The 19,865-nt window shown below is 37.8% G+C and overlaps 1 protein-coding gene across 1 annotated transcript in view; it reads right to left on the reverse strand.

Annotated features, from left to right (window-relative positions):
* Window positions 1–19,448, reverse strand: part of LOC127575300 (protein SOGA3) — a 41,360-nt gene extending 21,912 nt beyond the window's left edge. The window contains 4 exon segments of the mRNA XM_052025068.1: window positions 13,078–13,236; window positions 13,417–13,641; window positions 14,039–14,705; window positions 19,378–19,448. Coding sequence (XP_051881028.1) covers window positions 13,078–13,236; window positions 13,417–13,641; window positions 14,039–14,653 — 999 coding nt within the window. The 5' untranslated portion in view covers window positions 14,654–14,705; window positions 19,378–19,448.
* Window positions 19,449–19,865: the final 417 nt, after the last annotated feature.

Genomic DNA, 19,865 nt, shown 5'->3' on the forward strand with positions numbered 1-19,865 from the left:
AACCTATTGGATGATGTTTTATGAATACAGGGGCTCTCCGGGTTACGGAAGACCTGATTTACAGAAATCCAACTTTACGCAAATTCTCCCATAAATTTTTTAAAGTGTTTTTCAAGATATGAAAATTACAGAAATGCAAACATCTTCAGGAGTTATTTAACGGGGGTAGCAGCTACTTAATTCAGAAGACACAGTCTTCAAACAAAATAAAAGCTCCCTGCTATAATCAAACTGACACCATCGTCTTTAGGAATGCTGCTACCAGTTCACAGCGGGTGGTTACTTAAGAGGTTTGCTTTGGAAACTGATAAGGTAATTTCTTCTACTGACACTTGTAAGATAATTTATCAAATAAAGTAACATCCAGTGATACTTTAAGCCTATTGAAACTAGCCATTGGATATGGGGCACTGGGGAAAAACCAGTTTACAGATGGTTCTCAGGATTGGAATCCTTATGTAATCTGGCGACTCCCTGCACTTTAATACATTTTTAATTCACTTTTTAAAAAAAATGTTACACAGCAACACTTCAGTAAACCTTGCAAGTTTAGAGAGCATACGCAGGAACCTGGGTCTCAGAAAATGGACAGCGAGTGCAGCAAACATCACTTGGTAAGTCAGATACTGAACCATGGTCAGATAGCGGATCACTGGAGTTCTATGTAACAGTTGTCAATAAACATGGACCCAATTAATACTGAATCATTGATAGATAATACTTGCAAAGAAAACTCCAAATATGATGATAGCATAAAATATCTAAAAATAAACTGATCTTCCAACTTCCTTGCACGGCCCCCATGTCCCGATACTTTTAACAGTTCTTTCTCCTGAAATGCTTTATTCACTTTATCAATCCCACACACATACAGTATATACATAGAAAAAACATTTAACAGTATTTTTTTTTAAAAATGCTTTAGTCAATTTTGCCATTTTCAAATAAACATTCAAATTAGTGCCACAATATTCTTTTGTTACCAGACCATGTAGAATAATCTGCCAGAAAAATAACAAAGGCAAGAAGGATTATGGAGTGTATTTACTAAAATGTATTTATTCCCATTAAGGAGTAGTCACATCCTCAGTTAACAATAAGTGAATGCCACTTATATCAAACAGCAAGTATGATGTGGAAAGAAATGTAGGATATACACACACAATACTAAAGTATATATAATAGCACAAGTAACTATGTAGTAAATATTAAGATCTTCCAATCAGCTATTCAGTGACACTATTTCTCTTTGTGATCTTCTACTTTGAGAGATGTTCACACTGGCTTCTGAAAAGGATCAAGTTGACCATATGAATTTTATTTTCATTGCCACTGACAAGGAAACAAATAGCTGAGAATTTTCCAAAAATTGAAATAACAACATAAAAGAGAACTACAAAACATACAAATAAATGAAAGGCAATAAGATCTCCACTGCCAGCTTTAAATATGTATAATAGTAGCAGCCGCTGGATCATAAAATTCAGTACTGATGACCTCAATAGAATTAATCATAATAATATTGTAGATATAGCACTAATGATCAAGGGCAAATTTTTACCCAATTACTCCAAGAAATACTCAAGAGACACAACTAATGGCAGTTCTCCCCAAGGACTATACCACTACAAAAATGTAGTTATTCATGTTTTATAGATCTTTTTGTACAAGAGAAACTAAATATTTGCCAGCTGCTTACACTATAAATCCCTAGAATACAAAAAACACATTTATATTGAAAATTTTCAAAATTCCAATTCATCCCAAAGTACTTCGATATTAAGTAATTTAAGTGTAGTTACAGTAGGAAATTGCCAGCCAACTTCTGAAGAGCAAGGTCTCCAAACATCAATGAAATGAGCAGACAATCTGTTTTTGTGATAATGTTTGAGATTGAGATCGATAGATTTTAAAATATTAGAGGGATCAAGGAATATAGGGAGAATTCAAGAAAGCTGTGCTGAGGTAAAAGTTCAGCCAGAATCTTATTAAATGGCGAGCAGGCTCAAGGAGCTGAATGGTCTACTTCTTTCAGGACCTTAGATTAATGCCTCACTTCCAGACTGAATTGGCATCCTGCATTCTCTGCTCAAGCGCCTACAGTGGTAATTAAATCACTCCACAGTAATAGTGCTACCTTCTGACTCCACAGCAAGAGTGCTACCAACAGAATCACAGCTGGCTAAATAGAAGAGAGGATGATTTGTTAAGCCACAGAGAAGTACAGTGCAAGAAAACATTGGATTTAAAGGTTTGAATTAGCTTAAAAATCTGGAATTTATGTGAAGGCAAGGGAAATTAAGGGGTTACGAATTTAGATGGTTAAAGAGTTGAGAGCACATCACTGGTGAGTTCTAAGAATATCAAAAAATTACTGATGCTGGAAACCTGCAATAAAATCAGAAAACGGTAGAGACAGGCAGCAGTTCAGACAGCTTCTGTGGAAGCAGATACAGAACTCTTTGCAGCTGTCACTGACGACTCCTTTAAGGAACAGTGCGCCACTCAATGATTTTCTGCTTAGTGAACAGCATGAAATGCCTTGCCAGGAATTAAGCCCCCATGAATTGCAAAGTTGGAGAGGGGAAACAACATCCTATCACTGCGTACTTTTGTACTCATGAGAGAAATTGAAGACCCTCTGAAAGCTTCAACTGCTCTCTTAACAGCCCAGATGAGAAGCAAGGACAAAAAAAAAATCAACAACACCAGCAAACATGTCAAAACGTTATTTAATCTGTGGGTTTCAATATAAAGCAGTTCTGCTATTATAACTTGATACTAGTTGTAGTTAGATTTCATGAATAATAATAAACTGGGGGAAATATTCAAACAGGTCAGTTCATCATTTCAGGTAAAACCGCAATTTACTTGAAGTTTGATGTTCCTGAGCAGAAGAATATTTTCAATATACTCTTGTTTATATTTCACACTTACAGCACTCACAGTATTTTGCGATGATGAATTTCCTTTAACACATTATTAATTGCCCTTGACGTGTTAGTGCTACAAGTCAAAGCTCAGGCATCTTAATCCTAATCATCCTCAAAATAATACATGCTTCAACCAACAAGTGAGAGATCACAGGGGAGCTGCAAGCCCAGCTATTACTGGGTGAAAACAAATCTAATACACAATGTGACTTAAACAATGTGAATATCATGCCACCGCCAATCATAAGGAGACACACAGCAGTGAGGATAGTAAATTGTTAATGAATAAATCTGGGCGTCCATAGGGTGACTCTGATTAGCATCTTATTATAAAATCCCATTCTGCTCCACGGAGGTCTTTTGGGGAAGGAACTCTTTACTGTTCTCTAATGTGGACAAGCAAGCTACTCAGTTACGCAGATCTGTTACCTTCATCAGCAGCTGTTTGAGGCAGCTCATTATCATCTTCAAAGAGGGATTGGTAATAAATGTTGGCCTTGCCAGCAGTTCTCACATCCAAGTTAATACATTTAGCCTCAAACTGTGTCTCAAAGTCACTGCAAATTACGTGGCAGTTTAGCGCTGAAACTAATGTCGAAGAGTTCTGTCCTATTTTGGCATTTTCCTCCCTGGGTGATATAACAATAGATGGAAAACTCCAAGATAAAGGATGGAAGCCTCTGCAGTTTCTAGTTTTCTTGGCTATTAGTCTCTGATGGAACACCAACACAATTCCCATTTTTCAACATAAAATATTATCTCACAGCTACTAACATAGCCATTTTCTATTAATAATGCCATTCAGGGAGCTGTGTGAAGCAGCAGATTAGACTTGAACTTTATAATTCCAGCACAGAGATTCAATCTCCATCATAAGCTGTGAAATGAAAGACTTCAATATCTGCTCATTGTAAAAGTTCAATTCAGAATGAGTTCAGGCAGGTTCCTTGTGCACACAGGTCAACAGCAAGAAACTATACCATATCTGATGCTAATTAGCATTGTTATTCTTACAGACCAAATGATAGCTGATGGAGAATATGAAAAATTGGCACATTGGCACAAGGTGCTTTTCTAAGGTTTGGTCTGAGGTATGTAATTGGGACAGAGAGGAAAAGACTTCATTTGGCAAATACTACAAGGAGGGTACTTGAAGGAAGATAACAGATCCTGACAAAAGGAAGTCAAAATGAAAGACCTCATTTCCAACAAAATCAACTTCAGTTTAATATTTTTTTTTGAATGTGCAGTCCTACTATTCCTAAATCAACATAAATCAGTGCTCAGTGATTATCATAAAAAGAATTGATTTATTAATTCTGTCTTTATTACATTTAATATGGAAAATAATAAATTACTGAAATCACCCACTCCCTTAACTTGAAATGCAGCATACGATTATTTCCACATTTTCAATGCTGTGCTGTGCAATATTTCAAAGAATTGATCCTAGATCACTAGTTTGCACAATCCCCATATAAAATCTAAACAATTTCAAATTATGCTGATGATATAAACATGAGAAGTTCAATAAAACTCAAAGAAATCAAGATTAATTAGTTGTACAGGTTGTGGTACAGTAATTGATGTTAATAAGTAAACTTTTAAATCATCAAATAAATAGTTGTGGTTTTGGTATAAGACAGGAGAAAATGTGGACCGTATAATCAATTGGTCTTTAAAATGTAGTTCCACAGCCAAAACAGTGATTAGCAGATCAGACACAATGTTAGGTTGCCTTACCAGAAATCCAAAATACAAAGTCAAGGCAGCAGCATAAACTCAGTATAAAGCGAGGTAGTATGTTCACATTTGATCATATTTCCAACAGTTTCATGATAAAAACTGTGGCAAGAGTGATTTGTAAAAAGCAATTAATGTGCTTCGAACACCTGCTTAGATGGCTGATATTAATCTTCAAGATGGAGGGGCAGGATGGGGCAAGAAAGGCCCAGATTAAAGAGATAAGAATTGCAGCTAAATGGATTTTGAAGGAACTTAAGAACTGTAAATGAGTTTTTTTTAAATCATTAGGAGTTATATTACATTGGTTGAAGTGGCTAGAAGAGGGTGAAAATGAGAGAGCTAGAGAGTGAGAAGTTAAAAAAAAAGGAACAAAAACACTCAAGATTATTTAAATTAATTACCTCAAATAAATATGGTTTCACGTGGTTTATTATGTGTACTGGGTCTACACAACCTTTCAAAACTAAATTAGAAGTTCTTCTGGTACAGAAATACTGTAATAGGTTTTAGCTTCATTGACTTGAGGATGATGATTTAGATTACAGCATTCTTCATTTCTCCCAGCAAGATACACTGATTAAGCTACACTTATCACCCATCACTAAGTCGATGGTAGTAGCAAATGGTATTCCCAAAATGATTTTATATAAAATTCCTCTCTTCAGCTCATAATGAAGAAGAATGATAGTTAAATGGCATTCTTGTCCTTTTAAGTGGCAAAAACTGCAAAGCTGAGAAATGCGGAATTATGGCAGTGAGCCAGTGCGGGCTATATAATCTGCATCCACACAGCACTGGTATCATATCCTTCTACTGGCAGCACAATACAGCGCCAATTTTCTTTAAAAAATAAAATAATGTGTAGTTATTTCTACCACCTGCACCCTGATAATTTCCTACATGTAATAGTTTTAATACATTCATCAATGCTCATTTATAAATGTATTAACGTACTGAATTTAGCTTCAGTGAAATGGGCTTAGAGTGCAAACATGCAAATTAGTTACAGACAATGAATTTGAGTTTTAGGATAAAACTGTACAAATTGGTTCACTTTCACACATCAGCACATTTGATGTGAATCTGTATTACTGTCCCAGGATGCTGATTATATTTTGTTTTACGTTTTGCCCCCACAGTTCTGAGTTCCTTGAATTCTGTGGTTTTTGTAGCTTGATAATCATTCTCTGTGCTAGCATTGGTAGATAAATACAAAATCCACAACAGCAATGCAAAGATCAGCACCAAGATTTTACTTTTTAAGCAATAGCTGACATCTCAATTTTTATCTCAGCAACCCAATCCCCAACTCTGCTGCAATACTCTCCATTAAGCATTTCAAAGGCTGTTAATTATCTGTACATGCTGTTCCCCTGCACTCACCAGCTGGCAACTCCAATAAAGCAGAGGGAGATGAAAACTGCAGCAGAAGCAACAAAAACAAAAAAGGTAGGGAAATGAAATAGAGGAGATTCATAAAGACAGAGTTAGAGAAATAAAAGCCTGTGAAAGTAAATATATAAACTGAATTGAGACTAAGAAATGAATGAAGAGTGAAAGTAGGAACTCTAAAACTAAATCTTGAATGATAGCAAGAAGCCAGAGTGTTAAAAGCAGAAAAGGAGAAGATGAAGCACAATAGTGAAGGAGACTGAAAGAGACATTTTGCCAACTTACCACTATCAATATCTTCAACTAGAGAGGCATCAAAGGCTGGGAGGTTTCTTTTACTGGACTTCAGACCTAAAATGGTTCAGAACTGCTAAATAGTTTTTATTCTAACATTATTAAGCATAGTATTTGGCTTGTGCAAGCCTTGATCAAAGATGGACTTGAAACTAAAAGTAGTTAAAATTATATTTGCCTCAAGAGCTTAAGCATTTAACTACAACAAAGTTATCCTCAAACCTGAATTCAACATGCAGATAGTTTTGCTTACTCCTTCAGTAAAGAATGTTTCCTGTAAGGATGCTTCAGAGCAGTGCAGAACTTCCTAATGGCTACTGCCACAAAGATGCTAATAAAAAGGAGTATTGCATTAGCAAAAATAATCATATCTGTGAAAGGCAAGATAATACGGACAGGTAATGCAAAATAACTGTTCCTTTTTATCATCTGCTTACATTTCAAAAAGTTAGACATCAAGTATTTTTTATATTTAAATTAGCAAGAGTCAGCAGAGAAATGGGATTCTAATAAGATTAATAACACATTTAAGTTTGAAATAGATCATCATTGAGTATTTTTTGTAGCACATCTAATACTGGTACAAAAGTGTGTTCAAACTGTTTTATTCAAATACTTCAATCAAATCCTGAACAACTGATGTATCACAGAATACAATTTGGTAATCAAGTTATATTTCCCAACTTGACTGCAAGGGACAAGGATTTAAAAATCTGAACAAAATTTTATTTAACCAGTAAAGGTGGATGTATTTACAATCAAAGCAGCAATATTTATTCTGTATGCCACAAGACTTCAAAAATTAGAAACTTACTCAATGCAATCAGAAGATGATGCAAAAGAGTTCAAAATTGCATCTGTACCAAGGAATTATAGATTTTAAATCTGTATCAAGGTCAAAATGCTGCAATTAAAACATACTTACAACATGAAGTAATTAAATTATGAAATGTTTATGGAGCCTAAGTAATATATTTCATATCATTTGGGGAAAATGAAAGGGCATCTTCATGACTTTGCATACTCACTGCAAGACTTCTAAATGGCAGGAACTCATTTTGAGAGGAACTGAGGAATTGAATTCTCAACATTTCCCGAAATTAAATAGCTTTAACCCATCTATTCTTGCAAACTACCATTCTATTACCAATTTTATCACCAACTTGTCTCTAACAGTCAACTTCTTTGTCGATCCAAAGAAGTGATGAAAATTAAAATTTCTTAAGCTCTATTTAGAGGATCCCCCACTATCTCTTTAAGAATACCGTGTAATACCCATTACAACAATATACATGCCTGAATCAAGCAAACGAGCTGCCCACCCATTTACAGATATGCATTTGGGCACCAGTGCTATATACACTGTGTATCCTTGACATCACCTATTTTTAGACAAAAAGCAAGTGCATATCTTAAAACTATTCAGAATCTCTCCAATCAGGTTTTCACTTCTGCCACATTGAAACTACTCTGGTGTTACCAACAGCATCCTATGTGCTCAAGGCTTGAGGTCATGGTGCAACTCCTTGACCTCTCTGTAGGCTTTAACATGGTCAACAAAATCATCCACTTGATTCCTCTCTACTAATGCCTTCCCTGGCATCACTCTTCTTACCTATCCAACTACAACCTAGTCATGTTTTGTAATAGCTTCTGTTCTCATTCCCCTCTCAGTATTCACCCACTATGGCTTAGTGATATCAAATAAAGATGTTGATAAAGTATTCAAATATACACCAATTACACCCAACTATCTCCAATACATCTCTCAATTCATTTACTGCCTCGCTGCTCATCTGATATGGAAAAGAAAGTTCAAGTTAATCAGAAAACTGAAACCACCATCTTCATTTCCCACTTTTACCCATAAATTTCCAATTAATTGCTGTCCCATAATTAGTCATTTCAGATTAAAACATGTTTTGGGATGTATTTGGACAGTGAACTGAACTTCAAACTCATAACTTCTCCATCAATCTACCTTGATAACAATGGTTGCTTCAATTTCTCTGAAAACTTTTTGTTACTTTCCATCCTTCACCCTTCAAAACCCCTTTTTCATCCAATTATCTTTTCCCACGCTCGCCCCTTCATTAATTATACCTGTCCCTGTTATTCTGCACTGGTTCCCAGTTCTTTCATCTCTGTATTCAGATCCCATCATGGCCTCAGACTACCCTACTCAGGTTCTCTCCTTCAGTGCAATATCTCCTCACCTCAGAATGATTTGTTTCTGTGGCTCTGTTCTCTTATACATTCCCCATCCCTTAATCATTAACATTCAAGTCATTGGACATTAAATCTTAATAGTCAAATTTCCTCCTTTTATCTTCATCTCCTTAACACTCTTGAAAACTCTTTGACCAAATTTTTGATCATCCTTCTCCTTTGGCATCCATTTCTGTCTACTGAAGCTACCTTGAACTTAATTTTGTACATTGAAGACAAAATATAAACACAAATTGTTGTTGCTGATATATTCCAATAGAATAAACATTTGTGGGAATACATCAGAAGAAAAAGAATCTAAAAAGGACTTAAAATGGAGTTAAAATGTGGGGTTGGTTTTGACAGAGATATGATAATGATCAAAACTGTATCCTCTTGTTCTGAAATTTGTCTAATCCTGTGACGTGGAAGAATAGAAGCAAAATCAAGAGATACAAACATTGGAAAATGTGGCAAGGGAATCAAAGAATAATAAGTCTCAAAAGGGTACAGAGCAAAAGCAAGCTTGGACATGAAATGAAGTCAGCAAGTTAAAGAAATGACGATGTCAAGAGAAAAGGGTGATAAGGAGGATAGCAGGTTTTGAAAGGAATATAACCAGAAATATGAAAAAGCAGGGTGGAAACAGTGATTAAACAATGACCAGACATGAAAGAAAGCAAGACAAATAATGAGACCCGCGTACTGAGAGAGAACTAAGAACACATTTAAGGAATATCCTCCTTGTCAGCCAGTTTAGATGTCTCCCAATCCCACTATAATGAGATTGACTCTTAAGTGATCTCAGAATTAGCCTAGCAAGCTACACTGTTATAATAAACAACTATAAGAAAGGTACATGAGAAAGAATAGAATGGTTGCCAGCATCAATTCAGGCAGTGGAGTTAGACATTAAAAAGGTAAAGTTACACTTGTCATTCCTGCAAATTCCTCTAACTGACTCTAGAGATAAAGTTAGGATACTTACCTCATAGAAACTGTCACATTCAAAGTCATTCCTTTAAAGCCAAAATCCAGCCTTTTGCCTTGGCTTCCTTCATATGTCTTGCTCAAGTGACAGTACAACCCCAATGGCATAATTGTACGCAATGAGAATCTCATGAAATTTCCTGGCATCAGGTAAAGCAAAGCTAAAGAAACCTATTGATGATTACTACCATCCATCCTCCCTCAGCTGATGTATCACTACTAAATTTTCAATGGAAACACTAAAGGAACCATGAGCACAAAATGTATCCAATATGTAAAACATCAAAGAAAAATGTCAAAGAATGTATCAGCGGTGCAAATCCACTGATTGAACTGGCTGAGACCTGAAGGATATAGCTGCCAGACTGAGCTTACGACAGGTGGTAAGAGAACCATTATGACAAAAAAATCCATTTGATGTCAACCTCACAAATCTCCCTTTTGTAAATGCTTCTGCCTATGAAAGTGTTGAAAGAATCAGGAGGCCTTTAAAATGGAAAATGTTTCAGCTAAAGTCTAGGAATACACCATGACAGTGAAAGATAGGGAGCTCAAATTTCTTTAATTTCCCTAAACATCAAAAAGGTAGAAATTAAATACAGCAAGAATAAAAGAGCATGACAGATGCTCTGGCCATAACCTTCCAAACATCTAGAGATTCAGGGTGCTGCCTGAAGACTGGAAAACTGCAAGTGTGACACTTCTTCAAAAAGGGTGTGGTGATACCCAATAACTGCAAACCATCAACTAGTTTAACCTTTGCAGTGGAGTCCATTCCAGAAACAATAACCAGGGACAGAATTAGCATTGACTTGGACATGCGTGGATTGAGTTGAAAAGTGATCATGAATTTCTTAAAAGCACATTGTGTCTAACTAACTTAATGGAGCTTTCTGATGATGGAAGAGAGAAGATTAATGAGGAAAATCAGATAAAAATCAGACAAAGATACATGACTTCCAAAAGGTGTCTGTCAAAATGCCACATAAGGCTTGGTATTTCTCATATTTTCTTCAACACAGGAGGCCTTTTAGCCTGTCATGTAAATGCCAGTTCTCAGAGCATTCCCAACAGCCCCATTCCCCTACTTATTTCCCTGTAAGCTATCTGCTCTCATGTGCCCATCAATTCCCCAGCATGCACCTACCTAGGGTTTATCTACAGTAGTCAATTAACACAATTGAAACCTACAGAATAAAAGGATCTGTAACAACATGGGTAGAAAATTGGCTGAACAACAGGAACGAAAGAATAGTAGTGAAGTCTTTTTCACACTGGAGGGAACCGTACAAGGACCTATACTTCTCTTAATATATATCAAGGGTGAACTAGGGCCAATTTCCAAATCCATGGATGACACAAAACTTAGGTATAATGCAGAGTGAAGAGAATAGTAATAAATTCTTTGGAGATATCCAAGTTAGCAGATAGATTACAGATGACATTTATGATGACAAATGCAGTCTTACTTTTTAGTTGGACAAAAAAATGAGAAGAGACAATATAAATTACAGGGCACAATTCTAAAAGGGAAACAAGAACAGAGAGATCTGCAAGTGTACAGACAAAAACCCCAGCATAGATTGAGATAATGGTTAATAAAAACAAACTGAATACCAGGCTTTACAATGAGTTGTACTTCCTGTTAAAGAGATGTGATACTTGAACAGACTTTCTAGCAACATTTTATTGACAAAAAAAATCAAATTAGTGTAATTTTAATTTTAACCATTATATAATAAAAGGTAGGGAATATTTTATACTATAGTCAGTTTTCTTTGTGATTAACTTTCAAACATTGGTGTCTAACAAAAGTAGCGATTTTATTTTTCCACATTTTGGCCCAGCAATAAAAGTTAAAATCACTTCATGCTTCAGAAATGAATCAGTCTAAAACGTCAAGGCTGGCACGTGGCAGAAAAACAGAAATGCTAGAAATACTCAGCAGGTCAGGGTCACATCTGTGGGAAGAGAAACAGAGCTAACCTTTCAGGTCAAAGTCTCTTAGATTTTGAGCATCTGCACATTTTTTTTTGATTTTCAGAACCACCTTGGAATAGTGAATTTTCAGTCAACTGGCCAATAGGTCTTCCCTGTACCATGAGATGGACTTGGCCTCTTTCTATACCATCCCTGCCGTCTATATATAAATGTTCATCTAGAAATTGTCGACATTAATAACATTACCATTTTCAGACATCTTGCTCCACAGGGGAGCAACTATTTAATTTCTGTTGGTATTGAACTTAAATCATTTCAATCAATTAATATGAATATTAATGTTACCTAAGAACCAGACTATTGTCAAAATGCCAGTACTTTCTTTTGGGTAATTATGGTATATCAGAGCATGATGTCATCCAGTACTTACACCCTTCAGCAGACATTAGGCATTTTGCTCAGTTTGTCAATTTATTGATGTGACCGTTATTGTTCATTTTTTTTTCCAGAAAATCCTATACTACCTTAAGCTGGAGTGCTTCCAGCAAACAACTAAGTTTTTTTTTAAAATCTTATATTTGGGTTTGTTTTAAATAGAAATCAAATCAAATGGAAGCAAAAAATTAACACTGAAGGATTCAAATCAAATGAGGTATGCACAAAATGCATGATGTGGCAATATAAATTGTCAACAGTTTTTAAAACAAATGCTCATGAAGTTTTTTCTTCATGCTAAAAAATCACAAACATTAATATTCCTTTTTTTTTCCCAAATTTTGCAATTTTTAAATGACAACTTTTGCTTAATTTAGGTCCTGGGCTAGTATAGGTTCCTGCTTTAGTATGTAATGGCTCTTCTAGATTTAGAGCACCTTAACAGAAACCATTAACATTTTATATTTGTACTTGCAGTTCCTACCTGGCTCCTCAAAAACAACTGCCTTTTAGACAGTCAACACTACTGCTACTGTGTACATTTCACTGATTAGGTTGGCATCCATTTATATGCAGATTAGACCTACTGCTAATTTGGCACCAGCACAAAATTTGAAACAGACCGATCTATGGGTTCATTGTCACCTTCTCTTGGGCACAAGACTAATTTCTTGAGAAAATACAACTACAAACAATACAAAGATAATACAAAAGATAATTCTGAGGTAATACAAAAAATACAGTTCATAACAAAACTCTTAAGTTGGATCCCCTGGACCTCATGGAATGCACTTGCAAAATCATTTGTTATTTAAAAACAAGGACTAGATGTGACAAACGAGCCTTGGGAGCTTGTAGGCAATTTTCTTGAGTGAACATTTAACACATATGTAATCTGAAGAATAAGTATCCCTATGTTAAACTACCATCACATGTTTGGAAACTGCTAAAATTTTGTTTTACACAGGATACTTTTTTAAAAAAAATTCCTGAGTTCTATCCCCATCTAAAAAAATCAAGTTAAAGTAAGAGGTGTGTTATGTCCATCCTCCACCACCAATTTATAAGTATATAAAAAGCATCTGGTTTCTTACTTTCATGAACCTTTTACACGTGAATGGTGATCACAATTACTTGCCTCTTTTATTTTGTCCAATTCATTCTGTAATGCTTGCTTGGTAATTTCAGCCTCTATTAACTGCTGACGCAAGGCTTCATTTTCTTCCTCTGTTTTGGTGCGTTTTTCCTCAACGTTTTCCAATTCGTGGTGCAGTCGGACAGACACGTCTTTGGCAACCTGTAATGGATGACAACAGTAAAGTGGATATTTTTACTGTCGGAGAAAATGAAGATGAGTAACTGGTTTAAACTGGGTGCAAATTGGTTGGAAGTCAGTTACTCCAAAGGTGCCAAACTGTATTTATACTTAATAACTTTAGCGACCTGGTGGCATGTGACAGAATGAAAGTGAGTTGACCTTAAGGTCTTGTTCCAGACTTCTCAGGAGCTCGTTGTCCATCTCGCCGGTCTGGGCGAACCTCATCCTTTTCCTCTCGGTCTTGCGCAGGCGGTATTGCAGGATCCGGCAGTTCTTGTTGGCTCGCTCCAGCTCTCGCCGGAGGTCCTGCAGCTGGCAGGCATCCTCCTCATAAAAACTGTCCCTCATTTCGTCCATTTCTGTTCGCATCTCCTCGATCTCGTTCTGACAAAGCAAAGCTTTCATTTAAAAATATTCGCGTTCAATAATTTTTTTAAAAAAAAATCAAACGAAGAGATTAAAAAGGGTAAATAGCCTTTAAAAAAGCCCCCCTTGCAATCTGCGACAGGCGTTTCCCGAACACAATGGCCATGTTGACTGGGTTTGCAAATTGTCAACATCACCTTCCTTGGCGACCATTGCAGCCTGGGGCCCAGGAGAACTGACGCCCGTTGCCCCAGATATTCAGGTCTTCTTCTTATCATCATGTTGTTGCATGAATGCACATTAATGCCCCCCACTTCACCCCACATCACCCCCACCACCACCCCCTTCACCCCACATCACCCCCACCCCGCCCTGGGCAATCTCTGCAACACACCGGGACAAAAGCAGAGCCTACCTTCAGGCCCAGGTTTTCCGAGCGCAGTTTCTCGATCTCATTCTGCAGGCTTTCTTCTTGCTCCGTCATCGCCTCCATGTTGGAGTCTCCCGCCGCCCTCTCCTCCAGCTCGGCTGCACCTTTGGTGTGCATGGCGGCACCAGCAGGCAGCGCCTTGCCCACGCTGGGCGGCGCCGCTCCCGCGTCGGCGCGTCCCGGCCGCTCGCCGTCTACACCCGGCTCCCCGCCCCCACCCGCCGGCTGCTGCCGCTGCAGCGCTACCACCGGTAGCTCGGCGATGCCCGGTGCACGGCCGCTTTTTGCAGGGTTTGGCTCAGAGTTTTGTTCTCCCTCTTCTCCGCCACCGTCACGGGCCGCCGCGACCTCCCTTTCAGCACCAAGGGGGCGGACAGTTGCCGCTGGTCTGCTCGGCTTTTCCTTAGCGTTTGCAGCTGCCTGGCTGGGAATCCGGCCGGGGTGGTAACCCTGTTTCAACGCATTGGCTTTGCCAGCCAGCGAAGTCTTGATGGAGGGCCTCGAGTTAATGTCCCGGAATCTAGCCGGAGAAGAGGCTCGTTGCTGCTTTCTACTGTGAGAGTGCTGTCGGTTTTCAGCAGCGCCACTGGCTGGGTTCATGGTGTTACTGACATCTACTTGCAATTCTCAGGCAGCTCCATGCATACCACTTCTGTGCTGCGGGAAATTTCAAGTTAGAACAAAACAGACCCTTGCAATTACAGAATAATAACAGTTTACTTTGCCACGTGTAAAAGTATTCTTTGCAAGCTGTATCAAAGAAGGGCGACCTTTTTCAGGTGGCGATGGCGGTGATTGCTACAATAGATCTGTTAGCAACTTGTTTAATCTGCATTGAGAATCTTTCGGCAACGATTACTCGGCAATTTGCATCCATCTTCGTGCTTCACAGGCTCGGAACAAGGTGGAACCCCCTGTGTCTGCACTGTCATATTGTATTATGAATGTCTTTCATTTATTGATGCAATTGTGCTTGTATTTAAATCTGTCAATAAATCTGGATACCGTGAAAAGGCCATGATCTTTATTGGATCAAATCGCGAGAAAATTATAGACAAAAACCTTTATTAATAAAAGTTGTTCGAAGACTCCACATATTTTAATCTCTGAATTGGATCATATTTTCTGAAATCAAAATTAAATTAATGTCTTACAATAGCTGGTCGCCCTTCCCAGAATTGTTGACCCGGTGAACTGGGGTTACCATGAGCATTTTTTTTTAAAGATTTCCTTACACGAAATCAGTGTATTAAAGCTTGGATTTTCATCCAAGGGACAAATTTTTGAAATCCGATTTCTTCCAGCATCCATCAAACTTATTTGTCGAATAACCTTCCTGCCATCACACAATATTAACAATAACGTGGTTCTCTTTTGCGTGGTTGACGTTCTCTTTGGAAATTAGACTGCAGGATAGAAGTCTGTATCAAATTTCCAAGGAGTAACTTGGATTCTAACTTCATTGACAGTTTACTGATACTATCAGAGATCACCTATAATGCTTGCAGAAGGACCTTTTATTTATTAGTTTGCCATTGAGTATCTCATTAGTTTTAGAAACTTTGATATTTCCAAGGAGGCGCCTGTTTAAAACTACTTAGAAATGATAGCACTGACCTGCCTCAAACCCTTCTGCACTTAATCGAGAACTTTATCCCAAAACAAGTCAGCCATTTTTGTCGTTGACTAACAATAATAAATAATTTAAGCATGTGTGGATTTGAGTACTTGAGAATAGGAGTTCTCAAAATAGCTGGCTTTATTCAAGCCTTAACCTGGCACATAGGTACTATAAAATAGTAAATGTTATCACTTATTGAAGGTTCAATATGGTATTAAACTCTTCACACACAAAGCCTTAATTCAGTAATTCAATTGGGAAAGTTTTTGCTGCCAAGCAATTTTCTGTGAGGGAAATAATTAGTATTTTTCTGATCCTATGCACCCATCAATGTCTTTTCATTGGGTGTATACACACATTATTTGTTTATCCTGTCCAAATACATCACTCATGCTTGTCCTATCTATCACCTTCCTTACACGATGCAATGTGCCTGTGATGCTGCAATTAAGTTTTTTATTGCACCTGTGCATACTTGTACATATGACAATAAACTTGACTTTCAACTTTACATCCTGCTAATCTGACAATATCCTCCTGCAGAGGCTTGTCCTCTACTGCATAGTTTGTTAAACCATTTGCTTATGTCATAATCAAATATTAATAACATGCTCCCTCTGCCAAATCCATGTCAATTAAGAACAAAAGTGGAGCTACCATTTAATCCAGACAGCACCTAGTTACTTAGCCTTCCTATTTGTCAATCTACTTCCTTTTGTAGCAGCTCAATTCCACGTATACCATGTGCCTTAAATATTTGTAAGACACCATTCAATACATTGAGGATCTGTATGTATTACACATCTGCATTCACATTATGCATTCAATTAATAACTAATGAGTTAATCAGACGCATACTCTCTAACCTCGAATATCCCAAGCAAAGGATTTTCTTAAGAGTTTACCTGAAATTGATAATTTAATTAGTCTTTGATTACATTATTTATCATTCTCTCCTTACTGGGAGAGGCAATACAATGTTCTCCCTCTCCAGTACAATTTCGATAGTTGGGGGGGGGGGCCACCACAGGGGGGAGAAAGCGTGAAGAATTGTGGACAAATCCTCAGCTACCTTTTCACAAGTATCCTTCTATAATGATTGCCAAACATCAGAGCTCAGTGATTTATACAATGAGCAGCACATGCCATTCTTCCTGTGGCACGTCATCATGACACATCCATTTTGACTCCTGACTTATATAATTTTAGAATCAACTCCTTGCACCTGTATCTCTTCTTCCTAATGCATCCATATTTTCACTTTTACCACCATTTGTAAGAACTGGAAAACATTTGGTATCTCTGCAGTTTCTTCACCTTCTACAACTAGATTCATCATTAATCACAAAACCTTTCTTCCATAACTTCTGGGATTATAAATATTTCACAACCCCAACTAAGAATGATTATGTCATCTTTAGAAAGAGATTACCGAATACATTAACTTTTTCTCCACCCCACCGCTCCTTGAGACAACAATATATTTTTACATGCATGTTATTTAATGGCCTCTTGCTTTCAGTGAATTTACTAAAATTTCCACCTTTTAGGTGACCCAATGCTGATGTAGCAATACGCTGAAGCACAGAACCAAACATACCGACAATAGTCAATCTTATCCCTGTCCTTCTTCATGAGTGCCTGAAAACACGTGCAATATTCTTTTATATTCATGACCTGAATAACTACAATGCAACAAATCACTTCCTTACAACACATACTAATTTGCTACTGAGTACTATTCATGAATGTCTGAACCAGGGTATTTGTAACTTCAATCATATGAAGATGCAAAATCCTAAATTAAAGAAAGCTTTGATGTATTCATCATTTTTGAACTCTATTCATATGCTAATTTAATATTTAAATAATGTTGCCTGTCCCAATCACATAAAAAGAAACTGTCACTATATATCAACTTCCATCAACTCAAAATTACCTATAACACTTAAGTATGGTGGTTTTGAAATGCAAGCTGACTGCTTGATATCAAGAACAACTTCAGGTACGCTACAAATGGTTGACCTGGGTCATTTTACATGTGTATTTGGAAGATACCTCTATGCACTCACCCTCCCACCCCCAAAAAAGAAACTGGTACATCCCTCTCACCTCAAAGGCACTAAGCTGCTCATTGCACAATAATAAGCATGGATTTAAATTCTTGCTAAACTGACAGTAGATACACGGAATTTCTTCTGGGCAAAATTTGTCATAAAATATTAATAATTACCACTATTCATTTGGACACTTATCAGGCTACAGAAAATGGTAGTTCTGTAACTTGTAGCTTCAACAGAATCTGATTACATCTCTGTAGTACAAACATGGATAGATGCAACTTTGGATTTATACTTTGCATACTTGACCTCCAATTAGTCTGCAATATCCTAGGGGACTATTCAGTTCAGTTAACTGATGATAATTGGAGGGTTGGCCATTCCAGGACAATGCAAGCCAAGTCTCCAATGAGCATGGATACAATCTGGGCAATAGTAATTTTACCTATGCTTTGTCCTGATTTTAGTTCCTTGTACTTGATCACAGGAAATTCTACACATACACGTTCTCTGTTAATTACTTGGATGAGAACATGATAGATTTCCTCACATTCTAGAAAATAAACCATGAACAAATTAATGTTCCTATCCCCAGAAATATTCAATGCTCCTTTTTGGCAGTTATTCATCACTGAACATAAGGAAAGTCATCACTAAATTCCTGGATTTATTCACGTTCATGAGCCACCTCTAAATGCACCACCTTCACCCATTCATATTCGCAGCACCCTACACGAGATCCAGTCTATTCCACGTTAAACCACTGTGACACAATCAATCTGGGATCGGGCACCACAGCCCAGCTGGTCAGAAGTGACTATATGGCTGCAGATATTGGTCACTCCGACATTACTAAGCACATGTAACTATGATCAATCTGCATATTATTGTTCGGTAGAGAATTTTATTGTTTTTTTTAAAAAAGGCTGCAAACCTTTCAGATGACCGTGATGCTTGAGAGGATATTTTTGCAGTTTAGTGGCATGAAATAACGTGGCTCTTTTTTTAAAAAAAGGTTCACGTATTTTCGCAGGGCTCGTTTGCATGAAGTGTGGGAGTGCTGCGTTCAGACAACAAATGCCACACGAGGTAACCATCTTGTCTCACGCCCCTAAGAAGCGATGCGGCGCGGTGGGCGGAGAAACAGGGCCAAATATTTAGAGACGAAAAGTCAAACCTAAAATACGTGAATTTTTTTAAGTCCTCTTGTTGACGCCACTTTAACGATTAAAAAAAAACTCGGTGGAAATATGTCCTAATTGCCGAAGGTGGCGGAACCGACTCCCACCCCCCTCACAAGGGAGTTCGTGCGGCGCCTTTGCAGCCGCTATTGTGCACAGCGCCGGGGCAGCCAGATTTTAGCACAAGGGCAAGCCCACAGTAGACGAGATTATTAAAACTATTTAAAAGAAAAATGCCAGTGAACAAGTCGCATCGTTGAGGAATTTCACTATTGGAAAAAATAGCAAGCAATCATTCGTAGCGCAAAGGCAATAAATTTAAAAGAACAGTCAAAGGGAGGTAGAAGTTTTATTGGCACAGAATGAAGATGCTTTCTTTCTTTGCGAAGATGCACCCTCAAGTCTATAGCAAATGAGCCTCCTGGCTTGGCAAGCGGGAGGTCTTAGGAAGAAGGGACTCACCGTTTTCGGTTTGTGCTGCTGGAACAAGCTTCCATATCTGAGCTCAGCTTGCTGCTTTATTTGCATCTCCCCAGGCTAGAGCATTGCTCTGTCTGATGATCAGACACACGGGCGGGGAGGAGCTTCCAATTGACTTCAAGGGGCGGACCATCTACGCCACCACGTTAGCTGAACTGCTGCTGACATTTGCTGCGACCTTGCAGGAACTGACTAGCGTTATATCGTGCAGCAACGCGTCTTTTGTTTCTCCACCCTCTACACTTTGGTCTTTCTGAGACAATGCACAAGCTTATCTCAGAGGTTTAAAGAGGCAGTTAGTAATGGAGAGGGAAAAGCAAACATTTTTCATCATGCAATAAAACCAGAAAATGTTGGAAACATTCAGCAGGTCATCGGTGGATAGAAAAATAGAGTTAAGCATCAGATCGAAGACCTTCATCGGAAGTGAGAAAGAGAAAACAAGTTAGTTTTAAGTTGCATAGAATGTG

This window comes from Pristis pectinata, chromosome 10 (genome assembly GCF_009764475.1).
Source record: "Pristis pectinata isolate sPriPec2 chromosome 10, sPriPec2.1.pri, whole genome shotgun sequence".
Classification (NCBI taxonomy): Eukaryota; Metazoa; Chordata; class Chondrichthyes; order Rhinopristiformes; family Pristidae; genus Pristis; species Pristis pectinata.